The 25,104-nt window shown below is 55.2% G+C and overlaps 3 protein-coding genes across 3 annotated transcripts; 1 reads left to right on the forward strand and 2 right to left on the reverse strand.

Annotated features, from left to right (window-relative positions):
• Positions 1-2,388: 2,388 nt before the first annotated feature.
• On the reverse strand, positions 2,389-4,825 carry MOGAT3 (monoacylglycerol O-acyltransferase 3). The gene is made up of 7 exons (XM_004688259.1): positions 4,720-4,825; positions 4,414-4,521; positions 4,259-4,329; positions 3,802-4,006; positions 3,375-3,549; positions 2,632-2,834; positions 2,389-2,543 (listed from the first exon to the last, which is right to left on the reverse strand). Exons 1-7 carry the CDS (start codon positions 4,823-4,825, stop codon positions 2,389-2,391), a joined length of 1,023 nt encoding a protein of 340 aa, XP_004688316.1.
• A 3,840-nt stretch (positions 4,826-8,665) lies between these two features.
• On the reverse strand, positions 8,666-17,643 carry PLOD3 (procollagen-lysine, 2-oxoglutarate 5-dioxygenase 3). Its single transcript, XM_012729214.1, has 19 exons — positions 17,133-17,643; positions 16,741-16,832; positions 16,481-16,617; positions 16,230-16,393; positions 15,974-16,086; positions 13,957-14,020; positions 13,357-13,454; positions 12,989-13,090; positions 12,690-12,815; positions 12,380-12,501; positions 11,987-12,091; positions 11,766-11,891; positions 11,365-11,506; positions 11,165-11,278; positions 10,930-10,998; positions 10,350-10,454; positions 9,767-9,913; positions 9,418-9,543; positions 8,666-9,092 (listed from the first exon to the last, which is right to left on the reverse strand). Exons 1-19 carry the CDS (start codon positions 17,248-17,250, stop codon positions 8,937-8,939), a joined length of 2,226 nt encoding a protein of 741 aa, XP_012584668.1. The 5' UTR covers positions 17,251-17,643; the 3' UTR covers positions 8,666-8,936.
• A 513-nt stretch (positions 17,644-18,156) lies between these two features.
• On the forward strand, positions 18,157-24,852 carry ZNHIT1 (zinc finger, HIT-type containing 1). Its single transcript, XM_004688261.2, has 5 exons — positions 18,157-18,249; positions 21,367-21,537; positions 21,976-22,055; positions 22,161-22,330; positions 22,424-24,852. Exons 1-5 carry the CDS (start codon positions 18,228-18,230, stop codon positions 22,443-22,445), a joined length of 465 nt encoding a protein of 154 aa, XP_004688318.1. The 5' UTR covers positions 18,157-18,227; the 3' UTR covers positions 22,446-24,852.
• Positions 24,853-25,104: the final 252 nt, after the last annotated feature.

Below are 25,104 nucleotides of genomic sequence, written 5' to 3' on the forward strand. Positions count from 1 at the left end.
GGGAAACTGAGGCTTGAAAAGGTTGAGTGACTTGGCCAATGTCATGGGCGCCCTTAGATTCAAAGCCAGGTCTGTGGGATGCGGCCCTCACCCCGACTCCCAGTGGCCCTACGCCTGCTGCTTCCCCCTGGTGCTATATGGCTCGTGATCACTGACCCTCAAACTCAGCTTCTATGTTAACCCCACACCTTAAAATATGCACCTTCCAGCTGACTCTCCTATTTCTGTTCCCTACATGACCATGGTCACAGCACCAGGAAGGCCGTGCATCACATTTCTCCTTATGGACTTAGGAAACATGCCAGCAGCCAGAAACAGAAGGAACAGGCCCTCTTCCTGGGCCCCGGGCAGCAGTTCATCCTGTTTAGAGTTGTGGTTCCTGAGGGCTTGCTCAGGGGCTGGCTTGGCCCCTTCAGCAAGTTTGGCCAAAGGGCCATCATGACTGTTGGCTTTGGAATCTGCACCACTGTCTAGGAAACAAAGGGTGGGTGTGGATGTCATTCCAGCTGTCCTCTTCAAATGGCCTTTCCGCCTAGGGTCTGTGTCCATCACTCAGAAAATGACAGTCTGGGAGGTGTGACCCAGAGGATGAGACTGGACCCTCATTCCTCTCCAAATGAGACTCTTGCCCCTTAAACCAAGTTCCTTTCGAGAGGGGAGCCTGATAAAGAAGGCCTAGAAAGCCTGGTGAAAGGAGCAAATTGGGAGCTCCCAATGAGGCCAGTGGGCAGCAGAGACTGCTGGGGTTGGGAGGTGGGTGTTACCTCCACAAGGTCAATGGCAAAGTCTTCAAGACTCAAAGAGATTGGCATGTCCCCAGCATTTGGGAGATGTGCTCCCTGGAGAGACACCCAGCGACCAGGGACAGGGTGGGGGCCAGCCTGCCTCCAAGGCACCCAGGCTAAGGATGGGCAAGCCTGGAACTTGCCTGGAGGTAGTCACCTCCTACCTCCAGCCTGGGACTCCTAGAGCGAACCTATGTTAAATACAGGGACAGGTAAAACAGAGAAAGCAAGAAATTGCCAGAAGGAACTGAAAGGAAAAACGCTGAGTCATCCTTGAGAAGGACTGGGCTTCAAAGACCAGAGCCCAAAACGCAAAGCTGTCTTAAGCCAGCGCCATTGGGACATCTGGAGCCTCCTTCCCCTTCCTCTGTCCCACATTGCAGTCCCAAAGGGTTGAGTGAAACAGCAAGGCAGGGCAGGAAAGAAGCCCACCCCTTTCTATCACACCCTCCCTGCAGCCCTGCCACATCAGCCCTCACTGGAGAGGGCAAACTCCCACCCTTGGAAGAAGATCAAAGTGTTGATGAATCTATGAACCAAGCACTTCTGTGTAGCAGTGTAAAGTGAATGTGGAGCTCTTCCCTGAGGATGACCCAGATAAATCATGGGGCTGCCCAGATTTTCATCTGGGGCCAAGGGAAATTTCTTCCTCTGAATACATTTTATAGGACAGTGAAAGACAAATATAGATGTCTTCCAGTTACATGCTAACAAGTTATTCTTGTAAGTCCTGGATCTAGGCATGGAGTCAGTCAGTGGGTGCCCTACCACAGGAGGACCCCTTGAGTTCCGTTGTACCCCCTTATTTGCCTACACCCTACCTGAGATGACAGTGATGATGACAGCCATGTTCATTGGCCTATAAATTGCCAACCCTTATTCTAAGGCCTTTAAGTCTTATTCTTTGGCCTTCACAACAGCTTATTGAGCAACCGAGTTCACGGTGAGCTAGCCCTGGGCTTGCAGTAGCGCTAAATGCTGGTAACCTGACTTTTGGCTCTCCCAGCCCAAGGGCACAGAAAGGCTGAGAGGCGATGCAGGCACAAGCTGTGTGCTAACCCCATCCTTTCTACCATGGGGATCAGTCTACGCTCCTTGCCGGTACCCCCAAGCTCAACTCTGGCTCACAGGGGAAGGCATTCACCATCCAGCTACCAAAATCTTTTGCACCTGCCGATCTGCTTGCACTCCAAAGCCGACCTCTCCAAGCAGGCACCTCGCCCCCACTCAATTCTGGTGTCTGCTGGCCACACCACTAGCCAGGCAGAACCACTAGCCAGGCAGAAGCCTTTTGCATAGAGGAGGAGAGGCCCAGCAACGAGAAGAGATGTGTCAGTGTCATGTAGCTGGATCAAGTCCCACTGCCAGGAGAATTCAATGTCCCAATCCCTCATCTAAGGCAGCGGCTCCAGTTTGGTAGGTTTTTCCTTGGGCACACTTACTCCCAGAGCAAGAACATGAGCTGTGCAGGCCTCTGGTTCTACCCAGCAGTAGTGGGGGGAAACAGCTTTTATTGGAAGAACATTACACAGCAGTGAGTGGGGGTCTCAGTTCACTGGGCTCAGGGCCCAGGAGGGGGGGGCCAGGTGGGGCGAGGGCAGGGCTAGATGAAGGTGAGATGAGTAGAAGCTGGCACCCCACAGCTCTCCTTGTGCTCCTCAAAGAGTTGCTCCAGAGCCTTCATGTAGAGCATGTGGTATTGGTCGACCTCCTCCTTGGTGGGGTTGAATCGCTTGGGCACGGGGATGGGGCGGCCCACTGCAGGAAAGGGGGATTAGGTGAGGCGACAGGCCTCTGCTGCTCACACTGCCCACAGCAGCCTCCTTCCCTGGAGGGGCGCACTCACCCACAGTGGTGAGGGGCCTGGCAAAGGGCAGCAGGCCCCAGGAGTTGGCATTGAAGAGGCTGCGGCCCCAGAAGATGCAGGGAGAAAAGCTAAAGATCCTCTTGAAGGTCATCTGGCAGAGTCGCTGCCAGGAGTCAGGGGCAAAAGTCTTCATTCTGAAGATCTCATTCTCCCCAAAGGAGTACACAGGCACCAGGGAGGCCCTGGGGTGGGGAGGCAGGCAGGAGAGAAGAGGTGTTCAGGCCAGCACCAGAATGCTCCAAGAGGAAGCCTGGGAGGGCTGCAGATCCCTCCCCATACCTCATGGCTCCATTTCCTAAGGCCTCTGAAGCCAATGACAATGGCTACAATGGAAAATCTGGAAGAAGGGACACATTCCTGAGAAAGGACTGTGCCCTGAGTGGCTTCCAGCCTTCACACTGCAACATTGTGAGGCAGGCATTGACCCTGTTTCATAGGCAAAGAAGCATGTCCAAGGTCGTGCCTTTGAGATGCCATCAGAAAGGGATTGGAACCCCAGTTTTCTGAGCTGTGGGTCCTGCTGTTTGCACTGTGAATCTGCAGGAGGAAGAACAGTAGAAGAAGGGCCAGTACTTGGCTGGGTCCTGCTTCAGTGCTGATGTTAACACCTTGTAGATGCAGGGCTCAGTCCCATCTACAGGGGACGGGTGTGGACCCCGGACACATGTAATATTCTGGTCCTTAGGAGCAGCCCTGGCTCTGGGCATCTGTACCCCACTCACCCATGAGTCAGGGCCAGATGCACAAAGCCTTTGCGCTTCCTGAGGGTGAGGCAGTGCTCTCCTGGGGCAGCATAGAGAGACTCGTTGGCACCCCCGACAAGGATGATCACGGCCTGCCCACGCTGGGATCGAGACAAAATAAAGTCCAGGTTCTGGCGGTTCACGGAACACAACCCTGTGGGAATGAGGAGGGGGGAGCAGTCACCACCCCCTCCTGGGCACTCTAGCTCCTCACCCTGCAACCTATTCTTTCCAGAACACTCCACCCTGCCCTGCCCTGCCAGAGTGCCCTGCAGTGCTTCTCAAGGACACAGGCACTTGCTCCAGGGTTCTTCGCTGATACCCACGGTGAGCCTGGAGGATGGCAGACCTGGCCCTTAGGCTGGCTGGGTGGCACTCCGGTCGGCAAGCGCCTCCTCTCACTCACCCATGGACATGAGGTAGTCACGGTAGACTGGGAGGTAGAAGAGACCTGCCAGGATGGCCACGGTGCATCGAAGCCCAGGGAACTTCCCAGAGAAGTCGTTGCTCTCGGTGGAGAAATTAGTGGCAATTCCAGTGCCCATGACCCCGTGTGGGTGAGCACCCAACACATAGTTCTGGTCGGGGGGCAACTCTGCAGTTTTCACCAACTTTGGGGTGCCGGGGAGGGAGACATAAAAGGGAAGATGCCAGCTGAAAAGAGTTGCTTCTATCCAGACAGACTTCAGAGTCAAGGTCTTGGGGGGCCAAGGCCATGGGGGACCCCATCTCAAGACACCACTCCTGCCCCACCCACTCCCTGAGTTCAGGCAGTTGAGGCTCAGCCTCCAGCATAGGGAGGGTGACAGGTGCAGGAGGTAGGGGAGAGGAAGGAGCAGAGTCTCTCGGGAGGGCAATGTCACCTTGATAGGATAATAATCCCTCAGGTGTTTCCAAATGGTCCATCTTTTCACCCACTGGAAACTCCTTCCACCTTTGAACAGAGAGATACGGAGGAAGACTCGTGGAAGCACCCAGCACATCTCCCTCCCTACCTGCACCCCTGCCCGGAGCTCACCTTGGTTGGGCGTGTCCCAGTCCAGGAAGAGCCACGTCAAATAGAGGACAGAAAATGACCAGAGCGATGTGAAAAGGAGGGAGAAGACAAGAAGGGAAAAAAAGGGGCCTGGACAAAATATGAGCCACAATTAACTTGCTTTGGAAACTCTTCCACCTAGAGGCCCCTCCTACCCAACATCCAGCCATCTACCTGCTGAACTCTGGCCCTCTGCCCCCACACCCCAAGTCCAGGCAAGGGGAACCCTAAACTTCAGTCCCTTCTCCCTTCAGAGAAACAGCCGCCCATGTCTTCGCCTCCTCTCACCCATGAAGAGGAAGATCAGCACGTAGAAGTAGGCACCCAGGACTTCCAGCCACTGCTTTTGCACGGTCTTTGTGGCAGAGGGCAGCTGGGCCTCGGAGGTGCCCATCTCAGCAGCTCCTGAGCCCAGTGGGGTTCTGGAGGGCCTTTGTGGTAAGTTTGGGCTGGTTTGCCCAGGTGAGGGTTCTGGCGTCATCCTCCCTGGCCTCCTGTGACAGCAGGTGTGGGTGTAGGTGGGGAGATCTTGGGATCTGTGCCCCAGTATCTAAAGGTTCTCAACCTGATCTTTGAACTTTCTGTCAGTTGGTCTGGTTGGCTGCTGGCTGAGGTTGGAGGCGGGGTTAGGGGTGTTGGAGGGAGGGGTGGCTCCCAGGTGTCCCAGGAATTGATGTGGGGAGGAGACTCAAAACACTGGGGAGCCTGCAGCTGAATCCCCGCGGGGGCGGAGGGAAGCCCAGCAGAGATTGCCATCTAGAGCGCCTTGGGGCAGGCCCCTGACACCCCCACACTGCTGCCGGCTGTCCCAGAGGGTGTCCTACCACCTGGAACCACAGACAGGCTGGGTGAGCCAAGACCCCTGGTCCTGCAGGGACACAGACACTCTCCACAGGTTTTAAGTTCACAGCCTTTAAGTTCACTCCCCGCCCCCCACTGAGGAGGGGCTGGAGTGGCCTAGGTGAGGGAGGATGAGGCTTCAGTGGGCTGGGGCTGGTGGGCTATGGGGCACCATGGCTGGCCTTGTGTGCTCTGAACAACTAGGCCAGCGTCCACCTGCTGGGCGGAGATAGGGGGCCCCCATGGTACACAGAACAGGAGTTGGGGCGGTAGCTGGGGTCAGCCTCCCCTGCCCTGCCCTACTCCTCCCCTCCCACCAACGACAATAGACAGGGCCAGAGTTCAGGGCGGCTGCCTTGGCTGCCTTGTCAAAGGCTGTCCTGGGGACCAGGCAGGCAGCGTGGCCAGGAGCAGGGATTTCAGGCCCCACGGGGGTCCTGCACCGCCGGGTGTGGAAAGCTTGTTGGAGGGGCCGGTAGCCAAGGGCAGGTGCAGAGACCGGGCCCAGGGCCCTGTGGATGCGGGTCCGAAGGGCAGAAGGTGGAACCGCAGGGGCCGTCTCGGCAGCCGCTGAGGGGCTTCCCCTTCCCCGCCCAGGAGCACGGCTCAGGGCCTGCCGGATGACCGGTTTCCCGAAAGAGAGGACCTGCACCGGGGAGGCCGTGGGGGACGAGAGGTGTTCCTCCCGCACAGGGCCACGTGGGACTCTCCCGCCAGCCACCCGCAGCTTCCACGCCGCGTCCCAGAGCCAGCTTGCCAAATGCCTTCTGATTCCGGTCTGAAAACCCAGCGCGCTGGGTCCCCCGGCTTCGCCTCGCGGCCCTCCCGTAGGACGCCCCCTGGCCGCCACCGCAGGAACAACAGCTAGGGGGCCGGTGGGTCAGAGGACGTCAAACTCGGAGGAAGGCGCGGGCTGGGGGCCTGATAGAGGACACCACACAGAACAGCAGGCTGGAACCAGGTGCCCCCGGCCTACAGCAGGCCGAGGTAGGAGGTAAGAGCAAGGACTGGGGGCTCCCCACTCCTCTCCACTGCACCTGATCAAGTCCTGTAAGAAAGGCAGGTGACCCCAGCAAAGCAGCATGAGCAGGTAAGACTGGGGGTAGGGAAGAGGGGAAGAAGCCTGTGCCTCTGTGCAGAAATTCCGGGTCGCCCCAAGACCAGCACCCCGGAGGGTGAAAGGTGAGGAGGTAGCATTGGAGGGGACCCACTCTGTGGTTTTAAGCAGCAGAGGGCAAAGGATGCACAGCCTACCTACCTGCTTGGCGAGCGTGGACTTTTGGGGATGAGGGTCCCAAGAGCTATTCTGAAGCCAGCTCTCATCCAGCACCATGAGGTGCCCTCGTTCGTAGGGGAAGTAGCTATAGAAATGGTCGCAGAGCCTAAGCAGGTAGGAGGATGGCTAGGGTCCAGCCCAGGGGGCAAGGGCCAGGGTGGCCAGGCACCTGAAAGGGGGGAAAGGGAGCCGGGACTTGGGACCCAGGCAATTAAGTCCCCTCTGCTCCTCTTCCCTATTCCATGGCCTCAAGGACCCCATCCTTGAGACCTCTGCTCCGTGCCCACCTCTTGTGGGAACGGGGAAGCAGGTTGCCAGGCACAAGGGGTCCCAAGAGCACCAAGGACTCCTGGCAGGACAGCAAACTCTCGGACATCTAGCAGAGGAGCGTGGAGGGGGCTCGCACTCCATGCAGGCAGTCTGAGGTCACCAGGGCCCATTAACCCCCACTGGCCAGCATCAGAATAATGCTGATTCTCCTCATTCCTGGCCCCCTCTGCTAGCTGGACCCTACCAAGGAAGGGTAACCACTACCTGAAACTGCTGGGTGAAAACCTGCAGGACCAAATGGAAGTGACCAGGTGTGGTCAGGCACCTGCGCTGGGCTGAGGAAAGTGTTTGGAATTTGTAGTAGCCAGAACTTGGGCCTTTTTGAGGAGCTGGATAACAGAGGTCTGGGAAGGGGCAGCATTGCCTGACTGATGTGTACAGTGGATGGCAGCAGGTGGTTGTCTGGACCTTGCCCCTGAGGGGTGGATGGCTGGGAGCAGAGAATTCTGTTCCTCCGTCACTGTGGTGCCTGGTAGTCTCTGCAGGCTGGGGGCTCAGAGCGGCAGCCCCCTGCTGGGCGCCGGCAGGTGGGAGAGGCTCCATCAATGAACCGTGGGGTCCTTAGGAGGAGACCAGCGTCCAGTGCCAAGATCTACTGCCCAGGCTGGCACCTGCTTTCTGTCTAACCCTGCCTCACTCTGTGTAGCTTCCCTTCTGGTCAGGATGGAGACAGGGCCAAGTTCTGACTACTACAAAGTCCAAACACTTTCTTCAGCCCAGCTTAGGTGCCTGGGAAGTGTGTACTCCACTTCCATCCCCAAAGCACAGGATGAAGGTGAGATGGACTTAAAGTTGGGCCAGAGAGACACTTGGTTCTCATGGGAAGTGAGGCCTCCCCGGTGATCAGCACGCCCTACCAAAGAGAAAGGCCTCATAGAAGTTCTGGGTTTTCTTTTTTTAGAAGGAGACTCCTGATAAGGGTGGCTGCAGGCAACTTGAGGCTGTCTCCTGGGCTCCTCCAGGGTGGCAGGGGGTGAATTAGAGGGTGGCCTTGGAAAATGTCTGGAATGACCCTTGGTATCCCATGTGCTAGCTCTCCAGGTGTCTGGTCCTCCTATGCACCCTGAGCCTCGTAGAGGAAGTTTTTCCTGGGAGACGGGGCAGAAGCAAGGAAGAAGTAGATTCCCGTCCCCGAGGCAAGCGGCTTGTCCAGGTCAGGAAACATCCTAGGGCAGCTGGCAGGCCAGGTTGGGGTTTTAAAGCATCCACAAGGGAACAGCTAGGAGATAAATTCAGGAAGCCAGGCTGCTGCAAGGCTGGGGAAGACCAAGCTGAGAGCGTGGCCTGGTGCCCTCAGGCTGCCCCAGGGGCCTAGGGAGGCCTCAAGATCTCAGTGAGGTGGTTTTCAAGGCTGCTTCAAGGTCGAGATTGTCTCTCTTGGGATGACTGTGCAGATGCCCCTTCCTGATCCTGCCTGACTGAAAGCGTAGATTCAGGAGCTGCCCTTAGAGAGCATTCCCTCAGCCCTGGATTCCTTGCCAGGGTCAGCTCAATGCTATGCACGCTCAATAACAAATCAGGGAGCAGTGTGTGTGTGTGTGTGTGTGTGTGTGTGTGTTGGGGGGACTTTCTGCTGAACCTGACAAGGAAGGTCCTCTCAGTCTGGGCCCCTCACATGCCTCCCAGGCCAGCAATGAAGGAGAGTGAGATGGGGCCCTGGGCAGGCGCCCACACTCATCTCTCTACCCTTGCCAGTCCTTCTTCTCTGCTCTTCTTCTTCCACAAGTACAGGCTCCCCTCTGCCCCAGGCAGCAGGAGCAATAGGTAGATGGGACAAAAAGGTGGATGCAGGAGTTACAAATTCTCCTTTATTGGGGGAAGGCTGAGAAACAATAATTTATCACACGGGGAACCCCCAGAAGCCCTCTCCAAGAATCCTTGGGGACTGAGCGGAGGGGCGAGGGTGCTCCAGAGCTTCCTGAGAGAGCCGTGTGCTGGGGCAGAGGCAACACATTCAGTATCGAGTCACAGAACACCCACTCAGGAAGCGGGAGCCAGAGAGACCCCCCGAAGAGGGGGGCGAGAAGGCACTGTGGCAGGGGAGGACCCAGAGTGGTTGTCAAGGGTCGACAAAGGACACCATGATGTAGCGAGTCCCCCGAGTAGTGGGCAGCCCCTCGTGGTAGTGGGTGAGCCGGCCGGGGTGCAGGAGGCCCCAGCCCTTGCGTGGAGCCGAGATCACACAGTTGTAGCGCAGGAAGCGGCAGCCACCTCCCTGGGGAGAGAAGGGGCGGAGATGGCGCGTGAGCAGATGGGCAGGCACAGGAGGCGAGAAGGGGTCCAGAGGATCTGGGGGGTAGGGAGCCAGATGAGACACAGGAGGGTGGGGAGGCAGCCAGCCCAGAAGGGGTCCAGGGGATGATACAAGCACAGTGGGGATGTGAAGAGGGCAGACGAGAGGGAGGGTGGTGACTGAGGTGACTGAGGGCTGTGCAGGGAGTGTAAGGACGCACGACACTGGGTCCTGGTCACACGTGTGTGTGTGTGCGTGTGTGTGTAGGGGGCCCGGTGGTGCCCTGTGGTAGGTGAGAGGGGCTTACCTCATAATCTAGGCCCTTATGGTTGAGTGCGACATTGAGGGTGAAGGTAGATGAGTCGTGATGTGGCCGCAGAGAGGGCTGCTCATCTGGCCGGTATCGGACCACGAAGTTCATCACTGCCCGTGTCTGTGGGGACATGAGAAGAGAGGCTGGAACGGTGGCCTGAGGTCCAGCAGGCCTTCCACGGAGGTGCCAGCCCTTGCCAGGGAGGGGGACGCTGCAGGCGCTGAGCAGGCTTCCCCCAGGGCTGCCCTCTTGCAGCACCTTTTTCCACAGGGCCAAAGCCACGTGGAGCATGCCCTGGTGTCGAGGGGCAGGTGGAGGAGAGGGGCCAGGAGCAGCAGCCCACCTTGGTGTGGTAGCCTGGGAACAGACTCTCGGTCATGGGCCCCACGTACGTCCTCAGCAGCTGCAGCCACTGGTCCTCATAGCCCACTTGCTTCATGTGGATGTCGACGGTGGGCACGTTCTCATAGCCTCCCGCCAGTCTTGAGTCCTGTGGGCGGTGACGCAAGCGCTGAGCCCCAGAGGAGGCAAGCCACCTATCCCACCCCTCGTTCCGCACCCTAAGCCTGACCTCCCTCATCCGCAGTCTTCACCACTGCTTCCCTGGACTTAAAGTCTTAGCCGAGATGCTGGCTCTCCTGGGAAGCCCCTCATCCAGGCCCACGGCCCCTCCTATGGCTCCCACAGCACTTGGGCTCCCCATAACAGCCCTCAGAAGCTGGGTTGCCCTTGCTGACAATAACCTACAAGGGCTCCACCTAGGTACCTGGCTTGCACCTAGGACTTGCCAGTATTGAATGAATGAATGACAGCAAGCGGTTGTGCTCCCTGGGGACCCCTCCCTCTTTAGGATCTGCCCCACCCTCCTGACTCCACCTCCCCTCTCTCCTCCCAGGGCTTCCCCATCCCTGCCCGGCCCCTCTCACCTCATGCCGGCCTCCTGACCACTGGCCAAAGTGCTCCATTTCCTCCACCAGCTCATCACACATTTGCTCCGACAGGAGGGGGAACCAGTACACATCTGGGCAGGGCTGAGGATGGGCAGGGGAGAACAGGCCTGGATGACACGCTCGGAAGGGGGTGGGGCAGGCAGCCAGTGAAGAGAAGAGTGGCAAGTAGCAAGGTAAGTCAGGTGATGAGAAAAGCCAGGGGATGAGGCCACAAAGGCCAGGCTAGCAGAGGCCAGGACAGGAGGTGGGAGTGGGGCTGAGAGCCTGGCCCAAGCGGCAGGAGGGTCCTGGAACCCCACGTCTGGGACAGAGGTTTTCAGACTTCTATATAAACATGTGACTTCACCCATAACACCAAATAGCCAGTAGACACTGGGGGCGTCACTCCGTTGCTGGTGTCGAGGGCTGAAGGTCTACCTGATCAGCCTTGGCTCTCACTGCCCGAGCTCAAAACCCTAAGTAAAGCACCTGGGAAATTCAGTTTGAAACCACTAATCCGGGTGGTGACCCCGAGGGGCAGTGTCCATCGGGGCATCAGGCATCCGCAGGGGCTCACCTGCTCCACGAGGCCCTCCCCGTCAAGGGCCCGGCTGTAGTTCTCGTGAATGTACTGCTCCTTCCAGTCCTGGGGGGTCAGGGAGCCCACCTTAATGTATGCCCTCTTCACCCACCCACTCAGGAAGCCCCTGCCCCGCCCCCCAACATCCACACAGCAGCACTGCTGCACCAGCGTGTGGGTCCTTTTTTAATGGGGGAGGCATGCACGTTCTGAGCGAGGACCCCTCACTCACCACAGGGTTGTCAAAGATCTGCCAGAGGTCGGGGTGCAGGTGGTCTGTGTCATACCGGGAAGTGGCCAAGAGCCGGCCAAATTCGTGCTGATTGCTGAGATGGAGGAAGATGCCCTGGAGTGGGGGAGCAGCGTGTGAGGGTGAAGGAGGCTGCCACCCCGCGCCTCAGCCTGGACCCCAGGCTCCCCAAGCCTGCTCACCTTGTCCCGCAGGCTCTTACAGAAGGCCATGTCTGGGTCGGTGTCGCTGCCTGAGAATACTTCTCTCTGGGGCAGCTCTGTCCTTAGGGTCTCTCCACGGATCACGTAGGCTTGGGATATGTAGGGCACATTCCACACACCCCTGGAAGAACCCACACAGCGTCGGCTAGGTTCTGCCCAGGTCATCCCAGGGACCCCTTTCTTTAAGGCACCCCACTCTCAGAGCAGGGGGGTGCCCCCCACTCGCCCTGTCAAGTAGTGCAGGTCACAAGTACTGCATGTCATGTCCCGTGCCTAGATTAGCGCCTTCCCACCATCGTGGCGTGTCTGGCCGGTGGCCACACCAGATCCCCGACACCGGGCCCAGGGCGGAGGAGGAGGGGCGCCCAGGTGGGACTCACACTCGCTTCCGCTGCACCAGCTCGACGTAGTCCTCTGAGCGAGCGTAGTACTCATCTGGGCTCAGGGCACCCCAGAAATTGGACCACAGCTTCCCATGGCGGGACAGCATGGGGGCGATCACCTTCCTGCGGACAGGCAGAGGTGAGCCCTGTGCCCAGGGAAGGGGAAGCCGACTGCCTGGGGATGAGTTGAGGGCTCTCTGGCTGAGCCAGGAAGTGACCTGTTCTCGTCAATGAGGATGCGCAGAGTCTGTGGGTTGGTGATGACGGCATCTGCATCCAGGCTGAAGTAGAATTCACACTGAGGGTCCTGACGACAGCTGTCCCTGGAGGCAACAGACCAAGAGACCAACAGATGAATGGAATGAGAGCAGCTGGGGAAGGAGGCTGCCCCCACCCAATGAGAAGAGGAGGGAAGTGGGAGAAACACCAGCACAGGGAGAGGAGGGAGAAGATTGTAGGGGTAGGGGGAGCAGACCCCCAGGTTCTCCCATCTATGCAAGTGGGGACCAGACAGGAGCAGATCCTGGCTGAGGTGAGGGCTCGTGGTGAATAGGGTGGGAAGGCCCTGCTCCAGCCCCCAACTCCCAGCCCCCCACCCAGTGCTCACTCACATCGCCATGTCCCTGGCCTCGCCTGGGGTCAGGGCCTCCTCTGGCCCCACCAGTTTCACAGCTGAGAAGTGGTCCTGGAGCTGGGCCCAGGAGTCTGCAATGTGGGGCTCATGGTATACCTCCTGCGGAGGGGGACAGAGGGCGATGGGGGGCACTGAGAGGGCAGAAAAGATGGCTCCTGAGGGCGGGTGGGAAGCTGGATGTGGGGAGGGTGTGGGCAGAGTCAGGTGGGGGCAAGAGTTCTGATCACAGCAGAGGCAGGTCCCTCGCAAGGGCCCACAGAAAGGCTGCCGGGGGGGGGGGTCCTCACATTATTGTGCAAGAAAAGGGTGACCCTTTCAGGGGGGTAGTCCAGGAGCAGCAGCCGCTGCAGGAAACGGGGCAGAAACGGGGTAGGTTGTTCCACAAACACGGCCAGAAGCACCCGGGGGGGAGGCTGAAAGACACAATGGGGTTCGGGAAAAGCTCAGGCCTCCCATCCCATCTGTCCTCTATAATACAGCCAGGTTTGGGGGTTCCCAGGACCTTTGCCCCTACTGCCGCCCAGCATTCTCCTCTGGTACCCCAAATTCAGTGTGTACTCCAGCCTTACCTGGCACCCTCCCTTACCTGCCCCCCCGGGAGTGTCCTCCGGTCTTGGTTGCAGAACCCACAGCCTCCCTCAGGAGTCCAGCCATTGGGGACATAGTTTCCCAGGTAATTCAGCTGGAGCTATGAGGAGAGAAGGGGAGAGGTTGAGTCCAGGCCCAGAGGTAGGGGAGGTCAGACGGATGGGCGGGGCCAGTGCATATGGATACTTAGCACCTCTCCCAGTACCTCCATTGCTGGAGCTGACTGAGTGCTTCCACAGGGCTGGAGGTAGCCAGGGGCAGGGCAGGGCAGGGCAGGGCAGGGCAGGGCAGGGCAGGGCAGGGCAGGGCTGGAGGTGGGCAGGGCAGGAGCAAACCCAGGGCTGATGGTGTGAGCTGTTGGGGCACCTTAGTGGGGCCATTCCCATGAACCACAACAGGAAGTGTGTCGTAGGCCACATTCCGGATCCGCACACGATTCCGATCAAACTTTAAAACCACTTCATCTGGGGAAGAAGACCAAGACTTAGGCTTCTTTCTCGGAAAGCTGCTAAGCAACAGGTGCTTTCCACACGAGAGATCCTGGCTTTTCTAGAGGATGAAGGACTAGGGCTGTGGAGCAGGGATGAGCTTCCTTCTCTTTCTTGGGGTCCTGACCAGGCTGCTGCCACCATGGGGAGCCCCAGCACTTCCAATCTACCACCACTTCCTCACCTGGGCAAATCACTAGCCCCTCAGAGAGTCAGTAACAGGTGAGAACCATACTCCTCCCACCTGTAAGATTGTTAAGTAAAGTAACAGGAGTAAGGCCACTTTAATCACTACTAGGATGAAAGCAAGTAGCTCTACAAGCCACTCAAGCCACCCAGATGGTTGATCAAATTGACATAAAGCAGAGTTGAGGACCTCCCCATTCTGCCAGGAGACCCTCCCAAGTTCAGGACCCCCAGCAGCAGAGGGCTCTCTGAAGACACACCACCTCCCCCACCCCACGTCCCCTCTCCTCACCTAACGCCCCATTGAGGTTCTGAAAGATCCGGGATTTATGATCCAAGTTAAGGCTGAGTTTCTCCTGTAGGGGATGAGATCGTAGTTAGCTAAACAGGGGACTGCTTTCCCTTAAAAACTAAAAATGGAAATACTGTAAGGACTTGGCGAGCCTACTCCTGGGCACAGATCCACAGAATATGAAACTACCATCAAAAGATCCCCTGCGCCGGTGACTCAGTGATGGGAAACCCATGGGATTAAAATTGAGATGAAAAAAAAAAAAAAAAGTACAAAACCCTGTAAAAATAAACTAAAAAAAAGATCCCATGTGCGCCGCAGTTCACAGAGCACCACTTGCAATAGCTAGGACGTGAGGCAGCCTGAACGTGCCCATGAGGGGTAACTGGATCAGGACATGTGGTAGAGCCACGTGGAGTATTCCGTGGCCATAAGAATGAAATGCAGCCATTTTCAGCCAAATAGAAGGGATTTGATAGAATTATGTGCAGCAAAGTCAGAATGACAAAAGCAAATACTGGACATTTACACAACAGACAACTCAACTATGAACAACACTTTAAAAAAGGAGTAGACATTAATAAAAATCTGGAGGCTGCTGAGGTGAAGAGGGAGGGGGAGGGAAAGCAACCAGGGGACACAACACAGGTTTGGGGAATTTGGGTGAAAGTTGAATGGAAGGTGCAGCCAAACCCTGGGGATCCTGCTGAGGGACCTGCAGGAGCAGGACTGGCCCCCCCCAGCCCATGGCACCCACACGGTGTCTGGGAACCTGCGGCCGGAACAGGCTAGAGCAAGGCAGTGGAGGTGAAGGTAAGGGAGCACTGGGCCAATGCCGTCCGGGCCACGGTGCATCTGCAGGGCAGGACCAGCCTGACACGGTGAGTGAGGCCGACCCTCCAGCCCGAGAAGCCGAATGTGGCTGTCACAGCTAAGGCACAGTGCTCATGGCAGAAACGTCTCCATAGGGAAGCTAAGTTGAAGGGGTTAACTAGTGCCCTGACACACCGGAGGTGCTGGTGGCTGGCCACATGGTGAGAGAAGAGCACCAGGTGACACCAGCCAGGTGACTCCGGGAGAGAAAGCAGGTGCACAGGGCCAGCACCGCAGCTGGTCGCGTCAGGAAGTACTTCGGCACAGGCAGACCCTGCCAGGAAGCTGCAAGCGATGGAGGGTGCGGAAGAGGGTGGCAACAGAGCTGTCTGATGAAATCCTTGAAGGGTAACCCAAGAGCGAGGAGCAGTTCTTGGGAGACGGTGGGATAAACAGCTGAAGACCACAGGGCCCCGCTGCAGCGCTGGGGGTGGGAGCACAGACAGTGGGGACTGGCTGCTTACTCCGGGCCACCCTGTGACTGTGCCTGCGTTCCTCCTTGAGGAACTCCCAGATGAGCTGGGAGTGCTGGTGGCCCAGTGAACGACCACACTCTTCCTCAATCGCGTGTCACTTGATTGAGCTTAACACACTTGGAATGACACTAAAGGAAAGCATCTGGCAATATTTCCTATAATATAATTTGAGAGAAAACTATTTCATTTCCTTTGGATAAGCAAACCTCCCAGATAGCAAATCTGCGCAGGCAGAAGGAAGAGGCTGGGGCATCAGAAGCTACTCCACGGAGCACTTGAGCAGCCCAGCTGTCGTCGGACTCTTCTGGGCTCACTACCCAGAAGAGCTTCACAGTAGCTCCTCTACCCCTTGATCCTGTTCCCTGGGACCTGGGAGAAATGCACGCAGGACGGAGAGGAAGTGAAGACCTAGATACACTAGATAGAAAGGCTGGGAGCAGTTTTGGGGTCCAGTTGATTTTCCAAAATTTTAACTTTAGCAAAATGGCATCGCTGCTCTTCAGAAACATTAAAGCAATATGCTTAAGAATAACTAATAAAAGGGGGGGTGAGATGTAGCTCCCATATTTTTCTTTTTATATCTTTCCCAAAGCCTCTTCTCTCCCACTCGGCCTGTGGCCTGCAGCCCCACACAGCTGCAGGTTGCCCTCCTCCTCGACCCTCCCTACCCTCAGTCCTGGGTCCAGGTAGAGTCGAGTATAGAAGAGTTGATCGTCGTCATCATCCTTGTACTTCCACTGGCGGACGATCTGGTGGATGGTGTGGGCAAAGCCGATGAATCCTGGGAGGCGAAGGCAGGTGCTGACTCTGGGTCTCCCAGAGTCCCATGGACCAGTCCCCGCACTCTCCCCTGGTCCCAGACACCTGGAACATTCCTTGCCCCACCACACTTGGTCCCTCTGCCTCTGGCACTCTGCCACTCACCACCAGAGTTGAGGAAGCGCTTCCCTGTGCCCACCTCAGGGTACTGCTCCGCCAGCCCCCACTCAGGCCAGCAGAAGCTCTCCGCAGAGAAGAGCAGGCGGCTGCCACTCTGGACGAACTTCTTCAGGAGTTCTGAGGGACTGCCAGCCAGAATCACATCATAGCTAGGTGAGGAAAGGGAGGGTGAACAGGCCAGTACTAGGAACCTCGGCTTCCTCTCCTCCATTCTCTTCCCTCCCCAGACCCTTTACCTGTCCACGAACATGATGACCATATCTTCCCGGTTTGCATGCTTCTCCATTTCCTTCTTTAGCCACCTGACCTTCTGGCCTCCACCAACTGTCCGAGCCACATCACCGCCTCGCCACTCCTCTCCCAGGCCCAGGGTCTGTTGGGGAGACCCGACACATCGGACACATCAGCAGGCTGCGTGGCCACTCACGACCAGGCTCACCGTGGAGTCCCAGGCATCCAGCCCTCAGCCCACCCCTCCCAATGTTCCTTTCCTCACCCGCACAGTGTAATTGAAGAACTCTGCGGACCGGAGGAAACGCCGGTATCCCTCAGTCTCAGCTGTGGCCACAGTGATCACCAGTAGCTTCTCTGTCATCAGCCAGGAATGGGCACTCAGGACTCCCGGCAGCGCAGCCTCCCTTCCCCTCCCTCAGACTGCTACTGGCCCTTAATTTTCTCCCCATTCCACCCTGCAAAACTTTGACTCCAGTGAGAGTCGGAGAGCCCCAGAAATTCAGACCAGTTTGCAATAGGCGGTTGGGAACCTCAGTTTAGGATGGAAAGAGGGAAGGGGCCCTGTGAGCGCCCAGCCGCACCCTCGAGGCCTCGATCTTTTCCGAGGTCCCGGCAGGCAGACACTTCAGCCACCTGGCCCTCCCGGGTTCTCACCTGGGTTGACCGGGTCTCCGCGTCGGGGACGGTCGGAGGTCGGGCCCACCGGCGGCGGCGGCAGCAGCAGCAGCAGCGGTAACAACAGGAGCCGAAATCCCCCGCTGTAGAAGGCCATCGCTGGGCGTGGGCCGGGACCGCACTCAGGCTCGCGCCGGGCGTGGGTGGCGTGCCTGGATCCCAACTCCGGAGAGGGGCTCTGAAAAGGGGGTGCCGGGACTGCTATGCCGCCCACTTTGCGGAGTAGCAGAATTAGGGCTCCGCCCTGGAAAAAAGGCGTATCCGGCGCTACAGAAAGCTCCAGATGCCGGCGCCCACCGGACAAGGCGAGGATTGTCCCGCGGCGCCAGCGCGCGGGCTAAGCACAGGAGCGGAGGGGGCGCCCAGCCGGGGGCGGGGGCGGGGCGGGAGCGCAGGCCCGCGATCTGGAGCCCAGACTTTGAGCGGAGCCAGTGGGGCCCACAACCCGCCGGACACACGAGGAAACTGAAACCGGAGAGGGGAAGTGACCCCGTGCGGGTCCGGCTGGACGCAGAGGCGGGGTCTCTGCTGGAGCTGCCGGGCGGAAGACCAGAAGAGCTAGGCGGTGGGGGCGCGCGGGGCGGGGACGAGGGGGCGGGCGCGAGGGTTTACACGGCGGAGTCTACGGCCAGCGGAGTTGCGGGGCAAGTTTTAGCGTAGGGTCTCTGGAGACCTCTCGGATTGCCCGTTCAAGACTGCCCCAATTTCTTTGGTCTGGGCAGTCATCTCTGCAGTTCCGGGGAGAAGCTCTAGGGGGTGTTTTTGCGATGATGACATCCTCAAAAGGGCCAAAAGAAAATGTTTCGCGAAAGACCCTTGGCAACTCTTTAAGATGACCCATTTCGGGGAGTCCCGCAAATACACAACTACACAGAGGCCGGAAGTAGTCTTGCCCTTATGAAATATGGCGGTAAGCTTGCTCGTCTCCAAGGGAACGTCTCGCGATGAGTCAAAGCATTGGAATTATTTTACGCATGCGCATAAGCACAAGCCGCCGGAAATGATGGTGCCCCTACCAAAGCCTGCAGTTCAGTACGCTTGCGTGGAAGGGGCTTCCGTCAGCTGCGACTAGAAATGGTGGAGAAGAAAACTTCAGGTCTGTGAGCCCCTGGCGGTTGGTCCTATTCTCCCGGCAAATCCTAATCTGGTCTAGGATTTCCTCACTTGGTCTCAAATCTCTTCTCTGGCGCCTGAGCCCTGGCGCGAGGACTCCCTCAGACCATCCATTCTTGTGTTATTGATGCCAAGTTGGGGATGAAGAAAGCAAAAAGATCTTTATCATTTAAGAACCTGCTTTCTGGGAGGGGGCGGACTCTCAGCCCTGCTGTTGTATCTCGTAATGATAAGTACTGAGACAAGGATGCTAAGTGCCGGGACCCCTGGAACAGCGGCGCGCGTCGTGGCACAGGGAGGAAGGGAAGAAAACGCGTGCCCGTATCTTAAGCCAAGTGACGGTTTTGCCCAGTGCAGGTGCTCTCGGTGCTGAAGGACCCGCAGAGCCTGTCCAATAGAACTTTCTAGGATGATAGAAATGTGCCTGATATGTCAGCTATTAACAACTGGAGGCTGTCGCACACTTGAAAGGTGGCTAGTGTGACTGATGAACTGGACTTTATAAAGATTTAAGATTATTCGTAATTGATATCTAAATTTATTTATTATAAATGACAAGTTTATTTCTTGCAGTTCTGAAAGCTGGGAAGTTCAAGATCAAGGGATCAGATTGATTGCCTTCTAGTGGTGGGCCCCTCGTTCATAAGTGGGGTCTTCCACGCCTTCTAGTGGTGGCCTCCCTCGTTCATAAGTGGGGTCTTTCACCTGTGTCCTCACATGGTGGAAGGGCTAAGGATCTTTCTGGAGTCTGGTTATTATTTATTTACTTATTTCTAGTTATGATAGTGATGACTATATGTATTAGAATTATCCCCTTTTTCTCATTTACTTTTTTGCTGATGTAACATTTATAACACAGAGGCTTCAGTACATCTCAATCTCCACATGTAGTTGGTGGCTCCCTTATTACCTGGTGCAAGTTTGGAGGCTGGAAGCTTTTCAGTGGTCCATATAAAGAGAGGTAAAGGTTGGAACACTCTTGTCAAATTGACTTGTGATAAATCCAGTCATGTTACTCCTTTCTTAATCCCCTATCTGGATCACCACCACCCTCACATAAAAATCCCTCAGTCCAAATTCCTTTATAATTTGAAATCCAAGAAAACATAAACCAAAAAAACACAACAAATTCCTTTACATACTTAAAGACACTTAATGGTCAGCCCGGCTTCATGTCCACTCTGTCCCTGCCCCCTCTCCTTATATACAAGCCATAAAGAATTTCTTTTAACTTATTGAAGGGCACACAGTCTCCTATCCAGACCTTTCATACTGGCCCCAGAGACTGTCTCCTCTCTCCTAGCTGGACTAACTGTTCATCAGTCAGGTCTTAGCCTGACTGACTCTCCTTTGAAAAATCTTCCTGGCTTACTCCGCCTAGATTGGGTGTTTCTCTCACATCACTTTGTCCTTCCCTGACCTAGCATACGCTGTGCTTGTTTGTCTGAACATTTGTTTCCCCACTAGACTGTAAGTTCTTGAGTCTCTAGACTTGGAAGGAAAGCAGATAGTTTTGTAATCAAAATCATGTTTTTCTATGCTAGGCAGTTCTAGATTTGAGTTCTGACCCAGGCAGTCACTACCTTTGTGAACTTTGGACACACTTCTTAACCTCTGAACTTCAGTTAAACTGGGGACGATAATGATATCTGTCGCAGGGTTGTTATAAGGATTAAAGCATTCCATTTGTGCGGAGAGCTTGGTGTACTGCCCCTCTCATAGTGCATGCCTGGGAAGTGTCACTCACTGGTGCTGTGGTGCTAATGCTGTTATTTGGTTACAGACACTCGATATTGTTGATGAATAAAGAGATATTTTTGTATAGAATTATCAATCTGGTATGATAATAAAGAGCGAGAGAGTTTAAAATAACTCCTAGGGTTCTGGCTTGGATTTCTACATAGATGGTTCCAGTCACTTTAAGAGAGTCTACAGGAGAAGTAGATTGGGTTGGGAAGATTCTTTTGTGTTGCAGTGCTAATGGGGTCAGCAGGTTTTTTCTTGCAGCCAATTGGATAGCCAGTTCTGCAGCTTGAGAGAAAGTTCTGGATAGAGGGGATCATTTTTGGAGTCAAATGCTTGTGGGTGAGCAAGCTCTGTATTTGGACTAGGAATCACAGAAAGAACATTAGGCCAAGAAAGAACAGGAACAGCTATCTCCTTAGAGATGGAGAGAGTAGCTGATATAGGAGGCTGAAAAGTACAATAGGGGATGAAAAACCCATGAGAAAACCTGGAGTCACGTGAAAGAAGCTGATGAAGGGACTCTCTCAATCCAAGGGAGATCGTCAACACAGTCTAAGTCTAGAGAGCTCAAGTAAAATGCACACCGGATTTGGGGGGAGGTCGTCATGGTGTCATTGAAGGAGAGGTGGTTGACGTGGGATTTGAGGGGTGGACAGGTGGTGAGGAAATGAAAGCTCACACAGAAGCTTATCTGCGAAGTTAGGTGTGTATGTTAGAGTTTAGCAAGTCTTTCCACTGAAGAGAAAGTACACCATTTGAGGAGTCAGGACTGAAGGTGCAAGAGAAAGGGAAAGGAGGACTTGGGCTGGATTCAGTTTGTCAGTGGGACTCAGGTTGGTGGGCTGTTTTCACTTGGGATGGAGGGGAGGTGCGTGCCCCTGCACAGTGGCTGAAGGCAGGCCGAAAGATGAGTGTCTCTACATGTGTGGCCTTTTTTCTTTGAGGTAGAAAATGCGATCACCAAATTTGAGTATCAAGGCCAAGTGTATTAAGGTGCTAGTGGAGCCAGAAGTCCTGCGTGTACAGTAGACTTCATCGGCACGGTTGTGTGAGAGGACTCCAAGAGACATTTCACTGGTTGGGCCTGAGGCTAGGAGGACAGGCTGGGGCCAAAGGGACAGAAAACATATATGAGTGGCGGAAATGGCAGTGGTGGCTAGTTGGGAAGCAAGTAAGCCGAGGGACATGTCCAGAGGGATAGGACATACTGGGAGAAGATATAGGGATCATGGCTGGGTGACTAACATTCAGAGACCCACTCCTTGGACATCTTCACACACTGCCAGAGCCAAGATCACTTCAGTTTTTCTCTTTGTGTCCCCAATAACTTCTTCTCTGGCTCTGCCCCATCTAGTTCGCTCCCAGGACCCTGGACAGCGGCGGGTGCTGGACCGTGCTGCCCGACAACGCCGCATCAATAGGCAACTTGAGGCCTTGGAGAATGACAACTTCCAGGATGACCCCCACGCAGGACTCCCCCAGCTTGGAAAGAGGCTACCGCAGTTTGACGACGATGCAGACACTGGTGAGATGGGTAGAGGAGGAAGGGAAAGATGAGGGGAAGGGGAAAAAAAGGGGAAGAGTCTGCCCTAGTCATCATTGTGGAAGGACATTGGGCTGGAGGCAGCTGACCAGGCTCTGTCAGAGACTGGCTGCTGTCATGTGGGCCAGCTGTTCTCCCTCTTCTCTGCGTTCATTTCCTCTGCAGTATAGAATAAGGAAGATGGAGCAGATAACCTCTGAGATAATTCTAGTTCTGATAGAAGCCTTAATTTAGGAAGTGTAGACATGGAAGTAGCTAGGTTTGGAGAATGCGGGGAAAGAAGTAGAGGAAGACTTAGGATCCAGGTGAGTATGTGGGCAGTGGGGGGGAAAGGACAAGTGGGTATCGGCGACGATGTGGCAGAGAAAGGAGGTATCTTTCTCAGCAGATGCCAAGTAACTAATCCCCCTTGCTCTCTAGGAAAGAAAAAGAAGAAAACCCGAGGTGATCATTTTAAACTTCGCTTCCGAAAAAACTTCCAGGCCTTGCTAGAGGAGCAGGTGAGAGAGGGAAGGAAATGAGCCTCCAGAAATCCTTACTCCTGGCAGGTGTTTGTTGTGCAGGCGGGTGGAGAGGTCATGGAGCCTGCCCCCTTGTTTTTGCAGAACCTGAGCGTGGCCGAGGGCCCCAACTACCTGACTGCCTGTGCGGGACCCCCATCCCGGCCCCAGCGCCCCTTCTGTGCTGTTTGTGGCTTCCCCTCCCCATATACCTGTGTGAGCTGTGGTGCCCGGTACTGCACTGTGCGCTGTCTGGGCACCCACCAGGAGACCAGGTGAGCTTGGACCATCCCCTGGGGTCACACCTTCTTCCCCCTGCCACTGTATCCTCCCAGAACAGTCTTCATTTGGACTTCCTCCACCTACAGATGCCTCAAGTGGACTGTGTGAGCCTGGTTGTTCCGGGAGAGGAAGGCCCTCCAGGCATACCCTGACCTCAAGGGAGAGCATCGCCAAACGCAGGGTGCTCCTTCGGGACCAAGAGGTGCGGTTCACTTGCCTAACAAAACTTGTGTCTTACCCTTCAGGAAAGAGCAGTCTGGACTGTCGGGGACTGTGAGCTGATAGATCACTGTGTAATAAAAGGTCTCATGCGAGGAGAAGCTGACCTGTTTGGTCACATAGTATTGTGGGAGTGAGGTTCAGGGTCACTTGTCTCCTATTCTCTGCCATGTGGCTCTGTCTCTCTGTTTCCTGTCAATCAGCCCCTCACTATCTGCCCCCCTGGATCCTAACCATGAAATACTTTGTGCCATTCTCCTGCCACCGCCATGTCTCTGCATTTCTTGGCTACTTTTAGATACCACTTTTTTTTTTTTTTAATTTAGTCCTTTGTTTTTGCTTCTTGTTAGTCTAGTTCCCAAGAATATCATTTGAGAGCAACTAGATTCTTGCACTGGGAGTCAGCTGGGGGCAGAGGTATCTTACTGCAGGAGGAGCCAGCCCTGTCTTCAGCCCTGGTACTTTACCCAGTGGAAGAGCTTAGCTGCTCTCTTTGGTGCTGCCAGGCTGAGGGAAGAGCTGACCCAAGTAAGCTCTTGTTAATCAGGGGCTGTTGTATGTGAAACTATTAGCAACAGAGAAAACCCAGAAGCTTCTGGGGACCCAGGGTAATTCAGTTTAGAGAGTCCTGCTCTTGGTGACCCTGTATCTGGGACTCTTGTAGTTTTAGAACTCCATCCTTATACATGCCTTCTCTAAGTGGCTTGCAAGCTGGAAGAGTGTAAACTCCTTGAAATTGCTGTCGTAAGCCTGCCGCCACTGGAACAGAGCAAAGCAGGTGGTTAGGAAGTGTTTGTTGAAAAATGACCTCAATGTGAATATGAATGAGATCCAGCAAAACTGGTGTTAGACATCTTTTTCGACTATTCTCCCCTTGTTGGGGGGCTTCCCTGAGGATCGTCTAAGTGTCCTGGTGTCATCCTGAGGAAATGCTTGCCCTTTTTCCGCAGACTTGCAGTTGTCAAGTGGCTTGGTGACAGCTGCATGGATAGTGGAGAGGACAGGGATTGTGGTGGTTTAAAGATGGCTGTGAATTTTTTGACTATCCTTTCATGTAAAGGTGGGGCCTTTTCTCCTGGGTTCTGGGTGAACTTGTGTCTGCTTCAGCCAGTAGACAGTGGCAGAATGAGACCACATGACGTTCGAGGCCAGGCTGTAAAAGACAGTGCAGAGCCTGCCTTGCCCCTGGCACTCTTGTTACTGGAGCCCTCAGCCACCGTGTCCAAGGCTGTCTGCGAGGAAGCCCAGTGTTCCTGTTGACTGACCCAACGGAGATACGCCTTCTAGCTGTCCTAGGCTTCCATCACCAGAGTGAAGATGCATCCTGGTAACTCCAGCCCCTGGGTATCAAGTCACTTAGCCCCTGGAGTCTCCCCAACACCAGGCAGCAGACACAAAGCCATCTTTGCTGTGCCGTGTCTCAGTTCCTGGCCAAGACCGCACGTATAATAAAGTGGTTTATACCAGTGAGTCCTGGGTGGTTCATTGTGCAGCAGCAGTAACTGGGACACCAGGAATCCAATTTGCTGGCTGCTAACTCCAGCCTATCTTATTGTCTCTTTCCCAAGAAGGGAAACTTCCCTGGGTCCTAACCTTTCTATTTTCTTCTTCACTAAGATTTTTGTTCCTTTCATGAGCAAAAATAGGAGAGATTTTCTTGGCAGAGTAACAGCGTCTGTGCTTCACTGTGATCACCTGCGTCCCAGTTTCTATCAGATTTGAAGAGTCAGCTGTTTCTTTGGTTTATTTCCTAAATGCACCGACTTTGCTTCATATTTTGTTTTGATAGAATAACTTAGATGATTCTATCATTCTGCCTGCTGTTAAGATTTGTCTACTCAATGATGCACTCAGCTCTCCCCAAGTTGGTGAGACAGAGCCAGACACAAGGCCTCCTTGGTCTCTGCTGCTCTAATGCTGACAGGTCCACCAGTTATCCCTCTAGGAAGCTGGTTCCAGGATGTCTGGACTCCCACTTAAAGCCATAATGTTCCACGGAAAACCTCAATCAAATTTTACCAGCTTCCTGTGTTCTGGAGTAGACTTGGTCCCCATCTTGGAAGATGCCTGGGTCTTTGGGGAATCTCCATAATGCTAAAAGCTTCTAGATGCTAGATCCAGTGTCAGTCCCTTCCTGGGTATGTGGGCAGCAGAACCTCATGCTTGGATCAAGAAGACTGGGGAATGGGGGGCTTGAACCTAAAGACCTCAACGAGCATTGAATTTAATTGATGTAGGGCCCTCCCTGGTGGCACAGCACCGGAAGCCAGCCACAGCCGCTTCAGTGTGAGTTCTATCCCTGGCCCTAGAGGTGACCCATATGGCACAGCAGACCTCTCCTGTCTCGTCCGCTGTGTACTTTGTCAGCCTGCCTGTTCTGCTCTCCGCTCTGTCATTGGTGAATCCTCTCACCGCCCCTGCACCTCTGGCCTGTACCCCAGTTCTATATGAATAAATAAATCTTTTTAAAAAAAATTTAATTGATGTAGTTAGTTTGGAGCCAAGAATTTTGGGGAGCAGGCCAGTTTTGTCTAATCTTGAAATCTTG

This window comes from Condylura cristata, unplaced genomic scaffold (assembly GCF_000260355.1).
Source record: "Condylura cristata isolate star-nosed mole 26May11 unplaced genomic scaffold, ConCri1.0 scaffold00024, whole genome shotgun sequence".
Taxonomy (NCBI): domain Eukaryota; kingdom Metazoa; phylum Chordata; class Mammalia; order Eulipotyphla; family Talpidae; genus Condylura; species Condylura cristata.

Excerpts from the sequence above, each read along its gene's own strand:
- MOGAT3 (XM_004688259.1), bottom strand. The coding sequence starts at position 4,825 with ATGGGCACCTCCGAGGCCCAGCTGCCCTCTGCCACAAAGACCGTGCAA. Across the intron at positions 4,522-4,719 it reads GCTGATCTTCCTCTTCATGG|GCCCCTTTTTTTCCCTTCTT; the intron begins GTGAGAGGAGGC and ends TATTTTGTCCAG. Across the intron at positions 4,330-4,413 it reads CTGGGACACGCCCAACCAAG|GTGGAAGGAGTTTCCAGTGG; the intron begins GTGAGCTCCGGG and ends CTCTGTTCAAAG.
- PLOD3 (XM_012729214.1), bottom strand. The coding sequence starts at position 17,250 with ATGGCCTTCTACAGCGGGGGATTTCGGCTCCTGTTGTTACCGCTGCTG. Across the intron at positions 13,091-13,356 it reads ATGGGAATGGCCCCACTAAG|CTCCAGCTGAATTACCTGGG; the intron begins GTGCCCCAACAG and ends CTCTCCTCATAG. Across the intron at positions 10,999-11,164 it reads AGATCTTTGACAACCCTGTG|GACTGGAAGGAGCAGTACAT; the intron begins GTGAGTGAGGGG and ends CTGACCCCCCAG.
- ZNHIT1 (XM_004688261.2), top strand. The coding sequence starts at position 18,228 with ATGGTGGAGAAGAAAACTTCAG. Across the intron at positions 18,250-21,366 it reads GGTGGAGAAGAAAACTTCAG|TTCGCTCCCAGGACCCTGGA; the intron begins GTCTGTGAGCCC and ends TGCCCCATCTAG. Across the intron at positions 22,056-22,160 it reads AGGCCTTGCTAGAGGAGCAG|AACCTGAGCGTGGCCGAGGG; the intron begins GTGAGAGAGGGA and ends TTGTTTTTGCAG.